Below are 19,910 nucleotides of genomic sequence, written 5' to 3'. Positions count from 1 at the left end.
ATTAAAAAACCTTACATTTGAGCAGTGAAACTAGTCTAGAAATCTGATTGTGGCTCATGTTAATCAGCTAAGTTCACAATTTGCTCAGATTGCTAACTTCACAACCACCTAGTTTCCAGTCCAGGTTAACCATCTATCAAAACTAATAGCATCAAACATCACAAGACTACAAACCAAGATAAAAAATTTACGATACAGAAAACTTAATACCCCCTAACCTTATCAATAAATCAGAAATGGATATAGCTATTTGAAAGACAAACAAACATTCTTCACTAAAAGGACTTGTAATTGTTGGAAAAACAATTTTCCTAAGACTTGAGAGCTTATTTGGGATCTATTTTCTAAACTTAACACTTTTCGTAATTTTTCGACAGAAAACAGTTTTTTGAGAACTTCTTTCAAGTTCTGAGAACATATTTTAATTGTCCTGAAAACTTGTTGTGTTCACTAGTTTTCTAAGAGTTGTTTTAGCAATTAATTGTACAAATATGAAGAATGATTAAAAACAAAGCATTACAGATAAAAATTATTTTTAAGAAATATTTGAAAACATAAAAAACCTGTTCAGACCATTTCAAGTTTTGAACATACTTTTGTTCCAAAAAAATCAAAGAATTGTTTTTGAAAATTGTTCTCATAGACTGTTTTTTGAGAATTGTTTTCAAAAACATTTTCAAATAGACCCTAAGTTACTAGGATTTGAGCCTACAATGTATACCATGCTCTCCTTCAGCACCCACAACTAATACCATGCTCTCCTTCAGCACCCACAACTAATATCATGCTCTCCTTCGCTGCCCACAACTAATATCATGCTATTAACAAAACCATCAACTCCAAAACATAGGCAATAGAAAAATATGTGTAGACATGTATGCACACAACCAAGATTCAACTTCCAATGAAATTTTTGTAATTTTGAGAATTTTTTGAAAATTCAAGTTTTTAAGTTTTTAGAATTTCATATTGCTGACATGTTTATCCACAAAATTCCAATATTTCAAAATAATTATAGGATTTCCTTTAAGTGAAACCAGCCTAGAATCGGATGATAAGCTTGATCCTTAAAGACCCTACTAGAGGAATCAAAAGAATCATGCAAGCACCTATAGCACATATAGGTTTACAGATTATCAACACACACGGAGGAGTATCAAGGACCAGGAATCAAAACAAATATCCAGGTCTTCCAGACTTAATAACAAATCTACAAGCATTTTTAAGTGTAAGTGTGTGTGTGTGTGTGTGTGTGAGAGAGAGAGAGAGAGAGAGAGAGAGAAAGAGAGAGGCAGACCAAAATGTGTATAAAACAGAAGAAAATTAACCTTCCAGCCGTCCTTCTGCCGCATTGAGTGCTCTAAAATGATAATCAGGAAATTGTGTATGAGGTCTTCTATGTCCCCAAAATTTGCAGAAGTTGAATCTTTATTTGAACCCATCTGCAGGAACAAGCAATACAACTAGAATATGAAAACAAGAACCCCAAAATACATTTAAACAAGCTAGAACAGTTTTTCAATAGTACAAAATGGAACTTCTCTAGCCTAATAAAATTATATGTCCTGTTTTTCCCTGCATTTTGCAAATAAACAAGAAGTATGACAAGAGAAGCATCCCATATTGCATGGAGAATATACCTCATAATTGGAAATCAGGACCTCCAAAATCCACTCAGGCCACTCCTCCATTTTAGTAAGACTGCTTCTATTTTCTGGATGACTGCAAGCCAAAAACAGAAGATCCTGAAATCATATAGAAAGGAACAGTTCAGAAACTAAAAACCAAATCCACAAAGGGCCTTAATCAGGGCAATCGAAAACATGAAGATAATACCTGTATTGCTCGACTTTGCAATGCTCTAGATGCATAAGGAAGTGAACGCAGAAGAACCAACAAAAGCTGTAAATGCTCAAAGCGATGACCAGAATCATAAAAATTCAGCCCATCATCTGTTGAAGAAGCATTTATCTGCAATAAGAGAGGAAAAAGAAATGGGAAAACAATTCAGAATTCACATTCAATGTGAAGCAGCAGGGCTTAGCTAGAGTTGGCAGTATTCCTCTCAACTGTGAATCTTCAAGGATGTTTGTCCCTTTTAAAGATACAGTCGATTATATGAGGTACTTTAGGCAAGCATAACAAGGATCGCCCAAGTGGGATTTCAGCCTTAGAACTCACTTTTAAGAAGAAACCACCCTTGCATTACTTTAAAATGCTTATAGATGAAAGAAACAAATGCATTTTTAAATTAATACCATGCTACTCGTTTGGTAAAAGGGAAGTAAAATATTACAATTAAACTTTATTCCCATGTTACCCTTGAAAGGCTTCAGACTATGTTTTCCCTTTAATTTACATGCCATAACCAATAAACTTTCATATTGGTTTTCATCATGGGGAACCAAGATATGAAAACATCCTAAAAGTCTACTTTGTAGATAATTGTCTTCCTAATCATGATAGCAACATGCCAAACCCCTCTGGATTTGGAGGACACACCCAATAATAATCCAACTATCAAAGGTAGGAGGGAGGATACAACCCAGGTCTTGACCGAATTCTGCATCTGACTACTCTACCTCCACCCCTCACCTAAGAACAAGAACCACACTCTTGGTTTTCTTTCAGATCTGGAAAGGCCTCAGACGAAGGATACATCTCAACTCACTCCCAGACTCTCCATGAAAGGGCTCATGCCTCCCTCTACAGCCCTACCCAGCCTGCAAAACACTTTCATCAATAAGATTAATAAAACAACGAAAAGGATCCCCCTGATGAAGCCCCCCTCTCACTAATAAAGAGACCTATTTAATTGCTATCAAGCAGAACAAGACTGAGAGGCCATTTGACCAAGGAAAAGCGTACTTATGTCCAACTCCTCCATCTCTTCCCAGACCCCACCGTTTTCTATAGCACATAGACCCCATGGCATGTGTTCATAGGCCTTTTATAAATATAACTTACATACAGCCCCTGGAAAGCCATTCTTCAATCTAGAATCCAGCATGAATTTTTCTAGATACACTGCATATAATAGCTGCCTTCCATCCCCAAAATCATTTTTGAGTTTCTGAAAACAAGCTTGCCCACCACACTCTTCAATCCCTAAACAGGATTTCAGCCAACACCACATGCACACTACCCACTAAACTAATGGACTAGAGTCCTTGATATTCTGTATCCATCTTTTCTTAGGAACCAGGGTGATGGAAGCAGCATTCAAGCTCTTCTCAGAAACTCCATTCTGAGGGAACAAATAACTTTCCTTACCATCTCACATCCATCTAAGAGGAAAGCCATTGTCACCATATTAGGACCCAGAGCATCATCCCTGCTAAATTCTCAAGGCATCCACCACCCTCTGCTCCTGCCCAAACCTCCTCTCTTACCACTCCTCATCCAGATCCTCAATTCTCAACAGAAACCATTGCATTTTAAGAAAACCCATCCTCCCAGTGTAGGTCCCCCTTGTTGAGTTTTACCTCATAATTTCTGAGCAACTCCTGCATACCTTGTTAATAAGTAAAACATTGCCGTTTTTTCATCAATGAGAAAAGTACAAGGACAGCAGAGGTTTCCTTCATAAAGAAGAGAAAGTACAGGAGAAAAATGAAACGCCTCCCAATATCTATAACAAAAACCTCCAACCACCATCTATCCAGGATGCCAATAAGTCCCAAATAACTCCACTTGAGAGGAGGTTCCCTAATTGGCTAACTTATTGGCTTCATGATACACCCAATTAGATTCCTGGTTGTAGGTGAAGAACAAAATCTCTGACCGGTTTTAGATTCGCCAAATGCAATGAGGACACGTCCACGGTCCACCACTTTCAATGGAGGGCCAAGCTATTCCTCAGTCTTTTCTTATAAGTAAAATAAAATCCACTCAAAAACACCAGAGGCAAAACCCAAGTATACAAAGAACATAGAAAATCATCCAACACAAGATGAGAGAATGAAGAAATAAATTATATAGAGGTACAAGCAATAAAGATAGAAAAATACCCTTCTATAAAGATGTTTGAAAAAACCCACACCAAGGCTTCCAATCAAATGGTGCTAACATCTCAATCTCAATGGGCAACCATTGTTAGCCAACTTAGAAAAAGTCTAAATTGAAGCTCCCTTGTGATTTTGAAAAGTAGCGATTGATCCTTGCAATATTTAAAGAGACCCAAATGCTCAAATAACTAGGTTGCTAAGAGAGACTTCATCAAGGTTAGGTTTAATACAACCAAAATGAGGAGATCTATAGTAGATGGGAGTCCTCCCTAATCCCCATCAAATAAGAAAACACCCAACTTCCAATTTGTTGATATCAAATGAATTGACATATATGCCTATAAGCTTCTATGATAAATAGAGGCCCGAAATCAAAACTGAAACTTTTTGATATGACTGCTTTTTCTATGAACATTTGCCAACAGATGAAAATTTTTAATTTTCTATCCCCATTCTCTAGCTTGATCATTCTCCATCTTTGCCTACAATAATTTACTCTCCATCTCAGCTAACCACTTGAATTCTCTATCATCTTATTTCCTTGCTTTCACAGAAGTTTTTTTTTTTTTTGATAGATAAAAGGATGTATATTAAATGAGAAGAGGAAGCACCAAAAACAGTGCCCTCAAAGTATACAAGGAGTATACAAAAACCGGCCAAAGTCGCACTCCAAGGGGAAAAGGAGAGAAACACACCACCTTCCCTTACTTAGAGCCTAACAAATCTAAAAAACTTACAAGAGAAGAAGGGCGCTCAAAACTATAGACACCCTAACCCAAGACCAAAGATTACATACAAAAGAATATTTCAGTATTTGAAGCAAAAGCTCCTCATTCCCAAAAGCTAACAAATTTCTTTCCTTCCAAACAAACCAAAATATACATAAGGGGGTCATTTGTCAAGCCTTTTTACGAGTTTTCCCCACAAACGCTCCATGCCACCCAAGAAGAGTTTCCTTCACTGTACACGAGAGAGCCCAAGCCACACCAAAAACGGAGAAAAGAAGATTCCCTAGTGCAACCACTCAGTTTTAAAAGGGCCCAAGGTGCAACCACTCCCTAGTTATGGCGCTTTGCTTGCCAAGGCATGTGCCTTGTTGGAGAGGTGCACCTCATCTAATTTACTTTTTCTTTTTAAACAATTTTATTCTTGAAAGTTCTAACTATATATTGAAATTTATATAATTTAATTACTTTTTTGTTGAATGCTTCTTTTACATTTTTGGAATTGTAAATTTTTTATTGATTAGATTAGATTTTGGATCACATTATATAAAATTGATATGTATCTTAGGTCACATTTCGCTTCACTCAGGCAAGTGCCTTGTGTTGCGCCTTATGCCTAAGCTATAGGAGACTTTTGCACCTTAAGTGTGCCTTAGGCCTTTTAAAACTTTGGTATCACTAAAAACTTCTTTGTTCCATCATTTGAAATCATCTTAAAAAAATTAGAATTAAAAGGTTTTCTTAGTGGAAGAGTGGTTTTGTTAGAGGATTTCTTTATGGAAAAGGCGATAAATTTCTAAAGGAGGAGGATTGTTTTGACTCACATACCTTTGCTAGTGTGCCCATCTACTGCATGTCTTTGTTTTCTATCCCTGGAAAGTTAAATTAAGGCTTAAGAAGCTTCAAAGGGATTTCTTGGGGGAAGTCAGGCCTTTGGAAAGAAAGCTCCAATTAGTGAAGTGGTCTTTTATATGGAGAAGAAAAGGGAGTAAGAAGACTCTCATTGCTGAATAAAGCATTGTTGTGTAGATGGAGTTGGCGGTATGCAACCAAAAGAGGTGTGTTCTGGAGACAAGTGATAAGTAAAAAATGGAGAGGAAGAAGGGGGATGGAGGTCTTGAAGAGAGAAAAAGGTATGGGTTAGGTTACGGAAGGATATCAAGAAGAATTGGGATACTTCCAATAGCAAAGCATCTTTAATCATGGGAAATGAGAGGAGGATGACATTTTGAAAGGACATGTGGTGTGGGGAGGAGTATTTGTATGTCTCCTTCCCTTCTCTTTTTGTTTTAGCCTAATTACAAGAGGCTTGGGTGACAGATTTGTAACAACAGATAGGGGACAGGTGTTGTTGGAATCATTGCTTTACTAGAAATCTTAATGTTTAGAAGCTTGAAAACATGCATCATTTTTTTGCTAAATTGCAAGGCATGTCAGTGAGTGGAGAGGAGGATAGGGTAATGTACATAGTTTCAAGGAAAGAAACATTCTCAGCGAAGTCGCTTTATGCACTCTTAGAGATGAGGAGCATAACTTCTTTTCCAACAAGGGTCATGTGGAATCCATGGGCTCTATAAGGCAAGTTTCTTCAAATGAGAAGCTTGTTGAAGAAAGGTCTTAACTCTTGATCAACTATAGAAAATGAGGCAAGCACTGGTTAATAGATGTTTCTTATGTAAATCAGATGAGGAGTCAATAGATCATATCCTTCTCTACTGCCACAAGGCAAGAGTTCTTTGGCAATTGTGATTTTCCTTGTTCAAGATTTCTTGGGTTCAAGTGCCCATGGTGAGTGAGACTTTGCTATGGTGGTACGATTCTTTTATTGGTAAAAAACAGAAGAAGGTTAGCACAATCACTCCTTTTTGCATATTTTGGACTTTGTGGAAAGAGAGAAATCAAAGGTCATTCAGAATGAAGAAATGCCTATCCAAGGTTTGAAAAACATGTTTCTTAGTAATCTTCTCTTCTGCGTAAAGATGTATGTATGTAGGTGATGACTCAATATCTCGATTGGATTTTGAGTGGTTGGGTACTTAGTAAGGGAGGGAGGTATTTTTTGTAATCCCGCCTTGGTTGCTCCTTAGCTCTTTTTTATTGTTTTCTTAGGCGCTTTTTGTATACTTCCGATATACTTTGTTGTGCTCTTGCTTTTTAATGAATTAGTTCTTCACCTATCTTTACCAAAAAAATAAAAAAAACCAATAACAGAAAAAATATATTTTACCACACCAAAATCCTTGAAAACAATGTTTGCAATATAATATGTGTATATTCCACCAACGTCATTGATAAATAAAGCAACAGTAACAAATGTGATAAAAGAAACAATAGTATCACATACCGATGCTCCCAATAAAGCTGTGTATACATTGCTAGTCATAAGCCTATTTGGTGCTGCTTGAAAAGCCTTCTGCAAAGCAAAAAGTAGAAGGGAAACTTTATCATTGAACATGGTACCACCTCCCTCATGCAACTCATTAACCACAATGTTACTTGTCATATCTGCAGGAGTACTTGAACCAAATTTCAAATGCCCTGAGGACACTAAAGCACCTAAGAGGCCAATGATTCCAACAACAATCCCATCACTCTTGTCAACATTGTAGACATTATTCCTTGCATTATCAGCACTAATCGAAAAACTTATACCACCCAGGTTCTTTAGGAAAGGATTCTCAGACAGAGAAGCCATCCTTTCAATATGAGTGCCTGTGGAAACAAAAAGTTTGCCTCCGCCAATACTGATGGATTCAGGTTCGCAATCAATTTCATATGATACTCGTTCCTTTTCCTCTAAAGAAGCTTCATTATCACCCTGATTTACTTCTGAAACCCTGCAAAAACTATCCAGTTCAGATTCCTGAACTGGTGGACTTTCAGCATTCTTGATTGGAGATTCTGGGACACTACGGTCGCCAGCTTTTACTTCCCGTTGCAGCAGGACAAGAAGTGTTTCTATCCCACCACTTGATATAAATGCGTCTGCAAATGTGTGAGCTCTAGATGTATTTGGCTGTACCACCAACCTGTATATGAGGTGCAACACCCTGGCAACCTGGAAGAAGATATCAGATGAAGAGAACTCATAATAAAATAGCCAACTTATGGCTCAATATACAATGACCTCGAGTATGTACCAGGGAATTCTCCAATTTCAAAATGAGAAGGTATATAAATACAATGGTTAAGAAGAATATAGACTCATGCCGCAATGACCTCAGATAAGTGCCTAGGAATTCTCCAATTTCAAGATGAGAAGGTATGTAAACACAATGATTAAGAAGAAACAAGGCTCATTTTTTTTTTATAAGTAAGAAGAAACAAGGCTCATGCTACAAATATAAACGCGTACATGCATACTTATCAAAAAAAATAAACATGCATATATACATACACTTTAGTGTATTCACTCTTTACTACAATAATTGGTAATCTCCAAACATATCGCTGTTTTAAAAAGACAAACCATTTAGGTAATTAGCAATGTGATGCAAGGATGAATAGATATTATGTTCTGAATATCCTTCTTAGTGGTAGTCTACCATGGCCATGTTGACCTTTTATCCAACAACTTCAAAGATAAGCATTTGAGAAAGTGGATTATTGGCTTTCAACTAGTTAAGTCTTCTTCCATCCCTGAACAAACAGGTTTACTATTTTAACCCCAAGTTTTGACTTAGTTCTAGAAACACATTTTTTTTTTTTTGATAGGTAAACATAGCAAATATATTAAAAACGCTTGGAAAAGGCACACAAAGTACACATGAAGTATACAAGTAGTAGTCAAATACAAGCAAAAGGAAAGAGAAACAATAAACCATAAACCAATACAAAAAACTTCACCCCAAAAGCCTAGAAAGACATAGAGACCCCAGGCTTATCAAAACCTTGGGTAAATACAAACCAAATCTACCCACTACTGCCACTTCCACTCTTCCTTGCACTTCCTGAAACCACCACCTTCTGCCCCCTTAGGAATTACAAAATAAGCCCACAACCCCAGAACCCTAACCTTAAGACAAAGTGAAACAACTCCAGCCCCTCTCCTCTTCTAAAAGCTTCCTATTTCTGAGGAAAGTCAAACACCTAGTTCTACATACATATGAAAGGCTTTTTTTTTAGAAAAAACAAAAGGTGAACATATTAAATAAGACTGAAATAGATGGTACTCCATATAAAAGTATCAGTGGGTGGTCGATGCAGTGGGTCATACATGATTCCAAACTTTGATGATAACTCGAAGAAGAATTCCACAATAGTAGTGAGCTTCTCTCAAAAACTTCAATACTCCACTTGGTTTGAAAAATCTAGGAAACAGAATTATTTCCTTTTTTTAATAGGCAAACAGCAAATAGATTAATAGCACCTAGCAAACAGGCCCACTAAATCTAGGAAATGGAAATAGAATACCTGGGGTTATAAATTTCAAGAATTGGTACCCCAGGAACCCATTGATCTCATTCTAATGTTTGGAAACCATAGGAATCTGATTAGAAAGTTAGTTCTATTGCTACTTTTATGTTTAGTTAGTATAAAACTAAATCATATTAATTTTTAATAATGAACAAGGGATTTAATATTTTCACATTTTCAAGAAGAAAATATTTTTTAAAAGTTTTTATTTAATATATTTCACATTTTTGAGAAGAAAACAATTAAATTTTGAAATTTTTTTATTAACTCTACAATTTTTAACTACCTCTATTTAGAGCCATCAAATATAATTAAAAGGCTTTTAAGTTTGAAAATATTTATTTAAAAAAAAAACTCTTAAATGTATAATCATTTTCAAATGTTTATTCAATGACAACATATAAAAAACTAGGAATTAAATAAATAAATAAAGGGAAAAGAAAAGCGATCTTCAAGATATTGGATTTGGGACATAATTAAAAAAATTTATTTTAAAAATAAGTTTTAAGGGTATGTTGGTAATTATTAGTTACTACATGCTTGTTTGGTAACTGTTTTCGAGAACAATTTTGTGTTTTCCATAAAAATAAAAAAAAATAAAAAAAAAACATGTTTGGCAACTAAAAACCGTTTTTTGTTTCTTATTCTTAAAGTATTTTCACATAATATCTTTTAATAGTTTTCTGTTATTTTCACTTGTTTTCTAAAGGTTGTTTTTAAAAATAATTATACAAACATATAGAATGATTAATAATAAAACACTAAACATAAAAATATTAAAAATAGATTAAAAACATTTTAGGTTTTCATACAAACTTTTGTTCTATAAAACATCAAAGAATAGTTTTCAAAAACTGATTTTCAGAAATGCTTTCGAAAGCGATTACCAAACAGGCCCTACAATTCTAATTCCAGGTTAGGGTAATAGATATTCACCATCTCACTTGGAATTTTGTATCCCACATTTTTTGGGTCATTCAATGACATAGGAACTCAACTTCAGGTTGATATATGCAAACAAATGAAAGAATGCTGGAAATGGGAACTGAATTCACAATTTCAGGATCTTTCATATCTAAATTAGTTTGGAAAACAGTTGAGGAGTGACTTCACAAAAGGACGTGCTTCATGGAAAAAGAAATCTCGCTAGGAAGGACAACTCGTGCTCATTAAAAGTACTGTTTCTAGCCTCCTCATTTATCTCATGTCTACTTTTTGTCATGCCAATATCAACTCAACCAAGGTTAGGAAAGACTCGAAGAGATTTTTATAGGGACTAGGAAAGTTATGAGGAATTTGCATTTTTTAGACGGACAATTGTATGCTCTATAAAGGAGTACAAAGGTTTGAATATTTGGAATTTACTAATTTTGAACAAGGCTTCATTAGGTAAGTGGACTTTGAGGTTTGCTATGGGTAGAAATAAGCTATGGCAGAAGGGCATATGGGGAAGCATGGGGATAAAGATGGGTGTTTGGTGCTCTATGGTGGGAAGAGTCAATACCCTCGAGTCTTTCCAAAGCTATTTGAATGCGAAATGTTTTTTTATCCTTGGAACTAGGCTTTGGAATAATATTTGGTGTGAGGACTTTACACTTACTATTGTTTCCAAACTTTTTTGCCATCTTTAAACAAAGGTACCCTGGTGACGGATTATTTGTATGTGGAAGGTAGTTGTAGCCATTGGACTCTTAAGGTTCATCAGGGGGTTTGTGATTAGCAATTGGAAATAGTAGAATCCTCTTTCACTTGTATTCAAATGTAATTGTGCATGAAGAAAAGGAGGATAACTTAGCTTAGAAGTATGCTAAAGATGGAAAATTATTTGAGAAATTATTCTATAAGATTTTGAATATGAATTGTAATATTTGTTTCCATATAGAAGGGTTTGAGGTAATGTCTACCACAAAGTTGGTTTCTTTGTGTGGTAAGCAATTTGGGAAAACATATTTACTTTGGAAACAGCTTATGCAAAAGGGAAGAATTTCAGCCAATTAGTGTTGTTTGTTCCAGCAGTAAGAAGAATCAGCCAACCACTCCTATTCCTAAATTGCACCCTTATTCCTAGATTTAGCTAAACAAAAGAAAGGAGAAGAGAGAGGAATCTCAAATTCCTTTCTATGCTTTATCATATAAAAATATAAAGGAAATGAGATATAATGAAGATTATTTAAAACCTTATGGATTTCTAAACTCTCCACGCTCTATGTCAAAGAGGAAAAGAATTAGGGAGTGATTGGAGAAAAAAAAAAATTAAGCTCTTAAGATTGTGTTTGGGTCTGTTCTCAAAACAGTTTTTTATTTTTGAAAACAAAAAAGACATAAAAACACGCTTGGTTATCAATTGTTCCCAAAACAGATTTTTAAGAATTGATTTTAAAACAGACTATTTTTTTATAACATATTTTAGCCGTTTTCACTTGTTTTATAGGGGATTGTTTTAAAATATAATTGTACAAATATGGAGAATGATTGAAAATAACATATTATAGATAAAAGCTATTTTTAAGAAATATTTAAAAATACAAAAACAAGTTGAGAACGTTCCAAATTTCCAAACAGACTTTTGTTCTAGAAAACATCAGTGAACTTCTTATGAAAATTGTTCTAAAAAACTATTGTTTATTTTCAAAAAAGTTCCCAAACAGACCCTCATTTCTTCATTTTTCTTTTCTTTTTGAAAACATGTCTTAGTTGTTTTCCCATGGATCGGGCTTAGAGTCCAAGAGCCAGACCCATGGATCGAGGTCTCGGGAGTGGGCCTGCGTGGATGGATTCTTGAATGGGCCGCCTTCACATGGATCATCTTTGGGCCTGACAGAACAGGAGATGGGGGGTGGGCTGGCTAAGAGAGATGGTTCTTTGGGCCGAAAATTAAAGGATAAGTTAAAGATGGCTGTTGTGCCAGAGGCAGGCCCATCGTCTACTTGTTGGGCTTCTGGAATGGGCTGCCTCTCCTCTGCTGTGATGGACGGATTGGAAAGGGAGGGCCCTAAGGATGTCCAGGAGAAGGCTGGTTTATTGGGCTGTTCACTTTCTAGAAAAAGACCCTTTCCAGAGGACGTTTTGACGTGCTGGGTGCCAGAGGAGAGCAGGAGGGAACAGAGAGTTGATGGTCTCTCCACGACTGACTGTGCGCTCCAAGAAGAAGCTAAGAGGTACGCCCTGCATTCCTATACTAAAGGAAATCAAGCTATGGGGACGTCTCTTCTTCTCTCTTCTAATTTTGATCAGGCTCCGGAGAGGGAGTCTTTCGATCGTTCAGGGGAATTAGAGGAGGAATTAGGGGGGGACAAATCAACTTGGCTAACAGTCTATGAGGGGAGTGTTGGTGCCTCAGGGATTCAAGCCTCGGAAAATGTGAAAGGGGAATTATGGGAGGAGTGTAGCTTGGCGAAATTTAGCCAAGTCCTGGGATTTTCTACGGAGGGGATAGAAAAGGAGATAGTGAGCTTCCTGACTAAAATTAGGAAGAGAAGGGAAAAGATTCACAGTAAAGAATTATTGGAGAAGACCAAGTTTGAAAGGGAACTGAAGAGGCTAGAATGTTCTGTCAATTATGAGGGGGGGAATAAGCAGAAAGCTCTCTCACAGGACAAAGGGAACCAATTGATAGTTGTCCAATGAAGCTGAAGATTATAAGTTGGAATGTGAGGGGAGCTAATGATAGCTCTAAGAGGAAAATTATTAAGAACTATATAAGGAGCCAAAGGGTGGATCTAATGTGTATTCAGGAGACCAAGATTCAGGAGATGTCGGAGGGTATAGTGAGAAGCCTGGGCACTGGGAGATTTTTAGATTGGAGAGCTCTAAATGCGGAAGGGGCTGCGGGTGGCATTCTGATATGTTGGGATAAGAGGGTTTTGGATGTCTTGGAGTGGGAGGAGGGTCATTTTACTTTGTCTTGTAGATTCAAGATTATGGAAAATGGGGCTACTTGGGTTTTCACGGGAGTGTATGGGCCCTTTACTAAAATGGAAAGGGAGGGTATGTGGGAGGAATTGGGGGCGTTAAGAGGGCTTTGGGACGATCCCTGGTGTCTTGGTGGGGACTTCAACATTACCCTGTCCCAACAAGAAAGGAGTAGTCATAGAAGAATCACCTCAGCCATGAGGAGATTTGCAGAGACTGTGGACGAGTTAGAGTTGGTGGATATGCCTCTTCAGGGGGGAGAATTCACCTGGAATGGGGGGCTCAACAATCAGGTATGGGCGAGACTAGACAGATTTTTAGTTTCTTCTACCTGGCTAGAGATGTTTAATGGTGCCACTCAGATCAGATTGTCTCGGCCAATCTCAGATCACTTCCCAATCGTCTTAGAGGGGGGCGGAATTAGAAGAGGTCCAACACCGTTTAGATTCGAAAATATGTGGCTGAAGGTTGAGGGGTTTCAAGATGTTGTGAGAGCATGGTGGCAGGGGATTGATGTCAGAGGCAGCGCTAGCTACAGATTGGCTACTAAAATGAAGGAAATTAAGAAAAGGTTGAAAGTGTGGAATAAAGAGGTTTTTGGGAGGTTGGAAACCAATAAAGCCACAGCCCTAGAACAAGTTGTCTTTTGGGATCGGGTGGAAAGTGAAAGAATTTTGACTGTGGAGGAGGCTGAGTTAAAAAAGGCAGCCAAGGAATCCTTTAAGAAATGGGTCCTGTTGGAGGAAGCCCATTGGAGACAGCATTCTAGAGAGATTTGGCTAAGGGAGGGGGATAAAAATACGGGGTTTTTTCATAGAATGGCAAGTGCGCATCGAAGAAACAACGCTATGGGCAGTATTAAGGTTAATGGGGAGTGGCTGGTAGAGGAACAGGAGGTGAAAGAAGGCATTGTGAACTCGTTTCAGCAGTTGCTTACTGAAGACATGGCTTGGCAGGCAGATATTGGTAATATTCAGATGGGGTGTATCAGCCAGCAAGATGCAGAGTGTATAGAAGTCCCATTTGTAGAAAATGAGATTCACTCGGCGTTGATGGAGATGAATGGGGACAAAGCCCCTGGCCCGGATGGTTTTTCTGTTGCATTTTGGCAAAACGCAGAGGAGATCATGGAGATGTTTAAGGAATTTCACGAGCATAGTACCTTTGTTAGGAGCCTCAATAATACTTTTCTGGTGTTGATTCCTAAGAAAAGTGGGGCGGAGGATTTGGGAGACTTTAGACCCATCAGTCTGTTAGGGGGCCTATATAAACTTTTGGCTAAAGTCTTAGCTAACAGGCTCAAAAGGGTGATTGGTAAGGTGGTTTCTAGTGCGCAAAATGCCTTTGTAATGGGGAGACAAATTCTGGACGCGTCTCTAATTGCTAATGAGGTGATAGATTCGTGGCAGAAAAGAAAAGAAAAGGGCCTTATCTGCAAATTGGACATAGAAAAAGCCTATGATAGCATTAATTGGAACTATTTAATGAAGGTCCTCCAAAAAATGGGCTTTGGGAACAAGTGGGTGGGATGGATGTGGAGCTGTGTATCTTCTGCTAAATTCTCTATTCTTGTTAATGGAGTGCCAGCTGGGTTTTTCCCTAGCTCTAGAGGGCTTCGTCAAGGAGATCCTCTATCCCCTTACCTTTTTGTTATGGGAATGGAGATTTTGGACGTCCTCATCAGGAGAGCAGTGGAGGGGGGGTATCTTTCAGGATGCAACATTCGGGATGGTAGTAGTACCTCATTGCATATTTCCCACTTGTTTTTTATTGATGACACGATTGTGTTTTGTGAGGCAAACAAAGATCAAGTCTCTCATCTTAGCTGGATTCTCTTTTGGTTTGAAGCAGCCTCGGGTCTTCGTATGAATCTAGCCAAAAGCGAAATAATCCCAATTGGAGAAGTGGAGGAGATTCAGGAGTTAGCTGCTGAGTTAGGGTGTAGGGTGGGGTCCTTGCCCTCCCATTATTTGGGTCTCCCTCTAGGGGTACCAAATAGGGCTTCTTCTATGTGGGATGGAGTGGAAGAGAGGATCAGGAGGAGACTTGCGCTTTGGAAAAGACAGTACATCTCCAAAGGGGGGCGGATCACTCTCATAAAAAGTGCCCTGGCCAGTATGCCAATCTACCAAATGTCTATCTTCCGTATGCCTAAGTCCGTTGCTAGAAGAGTGGAGAAAATCCAAAGAGATTTCCTTTGGGGGGGTGGAAATTTGGGAGGTAAAATTCATCTAGTAAAATGGGATGTGGTCTGTACAGAAAAACGCAATGGAGGGCTAGGATTAAGGAGAATAGCCACTCTGAATAGAGCCTTGTTGGGCAAGTGGATTTGGAGGTTTGCATGTGAAAGGGATAACCTTTGGAAACAAGTGATCTCTACCAAATACGGGCAAGAGGATTATGGGTGGAGGGCTAAGAAGGTTAGTGGGGCGGCTGGAGTTAGGGTCTGGAAGGAGATTATGAAAGAATCTGATTGGTGCTGGGAAAATTTGTCTTTTCTGGTTGGGAAGGGCTCTAAAATCAAATTTTGGAAAGACAGATGGTGCACTGATACTCCTTTGTCCCAATGTTTCAACCATCTCTTTGTCCTTGCCGTGCATAGAGATGCTTCGATTGAGGAGATGTGGGACCATCATTCGGGTCAAGGAGATTGGAATCTGATTTTTGAGAGGGATTTCAATGATTGGGAGCTGGATATGGCTGGTGATTTGCTCCGTACTTTGAGGGGCCATAGGCCTTCCCTGGAGGATGACTCAATCAAATGGAGGCAAGGAATGGTTCTTTCAGGGTCAAAGAAGCCTACAGATTGTTGGATAAATCTAATGTCTCCTTGTTTCCCGCAAGGGGAATATGGGTGGATAGGGTTCCAACGAAAGTCAGTTTCTTTGCTTGGGAGGCTACTTGGGGGAAGGTGCTCACTCTGGATAAGCTTCAGATAAGAGGGGTGCAACTTCCAAACTGTTGTTTTTTGTGTGGTTGTGCAGAAGAGAATGTAAATCATATTCTTTTACATTGTATAGTGGCTAGAGCACTTTGGGATATTATTTTTGGGTTGTTAGATATTAAGTGGGTTTTCCCAGAAACGGTTAAGGAGGCTTTAACCTCCTGGAGGGGCTCTTTTGTTGGGAAGAAAAGGAAACGGATATGGAAATCCATTCCGTTGTGTATTTTTTGGACGGTTTGGAAGGAGAGAAATAGGTTAGCCTTTAGGGGGGGTGTGGTGAATGTTCAGAGGTTAAAGAATTCTTTTGTTTGTAATTTATGGAATTGGGCCAAAGTGTATTTAGGTGAGGAGGCTTTCTCCCTTATAGGCTTTTTGGAGTGGATAGCTTCCACTTGAGGGGAGGTAGTTCTTTCTGGTCCTTTTCTTTTTTGAGGCTGTATCCATCTTGTATACTCCCTGTATGCTTTGTGGCGTCTAGCCTTTTTTAATGCAATCTTGTTTACTTATCAAAAAAAAAAAAAATAACAATTTCCCAATCATTAAGAGGCCTTAGGAAGTTAGGATTCTAAACACCCCCCTCAATAGAATGTTACCACAACTTCGCCACTTGAGCTTTTTTAGAGCTAGTTAGAGCAAATAAGGAGGGAAAAGAAACATTTAACGACTCATCATTTATCTTTCCAAAACTTTATCCTTTTCCCATTGCCCACCGAAAAGGACAATCTATAACTAACTAAATCCTACAACTTCCTTATGGCCTACCATAACCCAACGCCATAGTTGTCTCTCGCTTTCTTAGAGCACCAACCCCTTTGCACTTCCCCATATTTACCACAAATGATTTGTCTCCAAAAGGCCTCCCTTTCTGAAGCAAAACATCAATTCCACTTTCCAAAGGAGGGCCTTGTTAAGTGAGTGAAGGTGCCTAACGCCCAAGCCCCCCTTCCTTCTGTCAAAGCAAACGATAACCCACTTCACTAGATAAGACTCACTTTCTAAGGTCCCACCCCCCTAGAGGAAGTCCTTTTGAATTTTTTCCAACATTAACCACACAATCCTCGACATCCAGAAAAGAGATAAAAAGTAGATTGGCAAATTAGATAACGTATTTCTAATCAACGTTAGTCTCCCCCCTTTGGAAATATATTGTCTTTTCCACATGTCAATATTTTATAAAATCTTTCTTCCACCACATCCCAAGCCACCAACAAATTATGAGGGGCGCCTAGCGGGAGCCCCATATAAATGGTCGGTAGCACTCCCACTTTACAGCCTATTACAAGAGCCAACTCCTTTAAGTCCTCTAATCTCCCAACCGAAATGAGCTCGCTCTTGGTTAAATTAATTTTCAAACCCGAAATAACTTCACACCACATAAACAACTAACTTAAGCAAGTCAATTGGGTATGAGAGGCCTCACAAAACACCAAAATATCATCTGCAAACAACAAATGAGTAACCTCCAAACCCTCTCCACCTCTACCATTCACTTTTAAACCAATTAAAAAGTCGCCCTCCCTTGCCCTTCTAAGGAGACAGCTAAGCGCCTCCATAGCAAGCACAAACAAATATGGAGAAAGTGGATCCCCCTACCTTAATCCCCTAGAGTTTTGTAAAAACCCCAAAATGGTACCATTCACTATCACCGAGAAACTTGGAGAAGAAATGCACCAACTAATCCACCTCTGGCCAAAACCCATTTTTTCCAAAACCGCAAGTAAAAAGTCCCAATTGACATGATCATACACCTTCTCAATATCAATTGACATTATCATATGCCTTTTTGAGAACTATTTTCAAAAACTACTTTTTAGGAACCATTTTCAAAAACATTCCCATGCAAACCCTTATTTCTTCATTTTTCTTTATTTTTTATTTCCTTTCCACTCACATTTTACGATTCAAACAAAGCCTAAGTGTAAGGATTAAATTAATATATAATTATTTCCTAATAAGGAACTAGGGAGCCCTAAACTCTTGAGCTCAAACTATATAATATAATTCAGCAAGAATAATGCTTGTTAATAACTCATGATTGGGCACTAGCTAGACTTGTACAATTTTCAAGAAGAGAAAGATATAAGAGTGGCAAGAAATAACATTAGAAACATCCTTTAAAGACTTGCGCAGGAAGGGGAAAGGTCAGTTCCAATGTTTAAGCTTTAATTTAGGACCCTGATGATGATTTAAGTTCCTCTTGGAAACTTCAATAGACAGTTTAGGATAACTTGAGTGGTTTGTTAAATTTATATTTTACTTTATTAAGTTTCTATTTTAGTTAGTGGTTTGCTTTTGTCAAGTTTTCATTTCTTTTAGTCCTCTTGACATGTTAGGAAAGTTTCTATTCTTTTTGGTTTCTAAATAATATTTTTATCCTATATCTTTTCTATTCTTGTAAAAAAAAATTAGTAAAATCATCCTATTTGAATAGTCATAAGAATTTATAAACACATATGTAGTATTTAAAATAGGGAATCAAAATTTTAATAAAAGTGTTTGACATTGGTTATGCTTCCTTTGAGGGTGTGACTGTTTTGTTCCTAAGTGGGACTATTTAAGAAAACCTGTGTGTGATCAACCAAGAACCTTAGTGCAATTGCCAAGGATTTTTTTGTATTTTTTCTTCTTTTCGGCCATCTTTAGCTTTATATCTTATTCTATAAACTTCAATAGTCTATAATATCTAAAGATCTTGCATCAAGCTGTTGAAGCCCTTGAGACTCATTTAAACGAGGAAGGAATTAAAAATATTTTTTAAAATCTTCAGAAAATTAAGGCAGTGAGAAATATATTCTTATGACGATATAAGCAAATATCTAAAAGCACCTATGAATGAATGTTCATGCGTACCATCCCAAAGAAATGATTCCATTAAAAGATAAAAGTTTACATATAAAAAAGACCATTTTAATAATAACAAAAAAAATGCTAGTCTGCACATGCTCAACTTAAAATCATTCATGTGATAAATTAGCATGCAGTTATCTATAATTAATAATGTATAGCAAAGATAAATTTATTAAGTATTTTACCTGATTGGGCTGTGGGCAGTCAACCATGAACCGAAGTAATCGGCGAACATCTTCCACAGCCAATGACGGAGCTGCTGCTAGAACTAGGAGTTCGATTACCACTAAGAGTTCATCAACCAAAGCATTCACTTCTCCAACAGGACGTGTTGCCTCATCTAGAGAAAATGTACTCACAGAATCCTTTTCACGAATGGTCCAGTAGCATCTCCTGCAGCCATCAAGAAGCATCTGGATGGCATTAGCATCCCGCATGACTAATGACTCTGTAAAAACCATATCTGCAAGTGAGGATAGAAGCTTCTTTTGCAGTCCATAGTTGCATAAGCTCCAAATTTTCAGATCCAATAGAAGCATGCTAAAAAGCTTCACTTTCAGAGTATGGTTACTTTTCTGAGACTGACAAAGAGACACAATTGCTGCAACGAGTTCCTCATCTCCTACTCCCTCACGCTTTCCAATTTCAAGCGAGGACAATGTTTGTAAAAGATAGTCTAAGATTCGTGCCAAAATCTCAGGCCCTCTTGTACAACACAATTCTTCATTGTTTCTAGGGTGTTGAATAGCCACAGATATAATTCTAAATATTGGAGCAGCAAGAGCAGCTGTTGCAGCAGACAAAGGAGGACTCCCTTGTTGAGGTTCCAAGGTATCTTTATGCACATTGCATACTGCCAGTGGCAGTAAAGACATGGGCCCTCCATATGACAAGGCCCACAGAGCCTCCGTCGGGCGCATTCTTGTAGCAACATGTACTTGCCCAAGAACCTCTGCAGGTCTTCTGAGTATACCTAAAACATTAAAAAATGTTATTTGAAAAAGGGAAGAATTCCAAATTCAATATGATTCTAATCTAAGTACTGTTAGAAAATGCAGG

The 19,910-nt window shown here is 37.8% G+C and overlaps 1 protein-coding gene across 2 annotated transcripts in view; it reads right to left on the bottom strand.

Annotated features, from left to right (window-relative positions):
* Positions 1 to 19,910, bottom strand: part of LOC100247154 (BEACH domain-containing protein C2) — a 62,146-nt gene that overhangs the window by 39,366 nt on the left and 2,870 nt on the right. For both annotated transcript variants that reach the window (XM_002270739.4, XM_019225605.2), the window contains exons 3-7: positions 19,037 to 19,824; positions 7,077 to 7,790; positions 1,837 to 1,971; positions 1,641 to 1,745; positions 1,329 to 1,442 (exon numbers count right to left, since the gene is read on the bottom strand). In XM_002270739.4, the coding sequence (XP_002270775.1) occupies positions 1,329 to 1,442; positions 1,641 to 1,745; positions 1,837 to 1,971; positions 7,077 to 7,790; positions 19,037 to 19,824 (1,856 nt within the window). The remainder of the gene's footprint in view (positions 1 to 1,328; positions 1,443 to 1,640; positions 1,746 to 1,836; positions 1,972 to 7,076; positions 7,791 to 19,036; positions 19,825 to 19,910) is intronic.

This window comes from Vitis vinifera, chromosome 15, assembly GCF_030704535.1.
Source record: "Vitis vinifera cultivar Pinot Noir 40024 chromosome 15, ASM3070453v1".
Lineage (NCBI taxonomy): Eukaryota > Viridiplantae > Streptophyta > Magnoliopsida > Vitales > Vitaceae > Vitis > Vitis vinifera.
The sequence above is the reverse complement of the archived record's forward strand: the minus strand, read 5'-3'. Positions and strand labels throughout refer to the sequence as shown.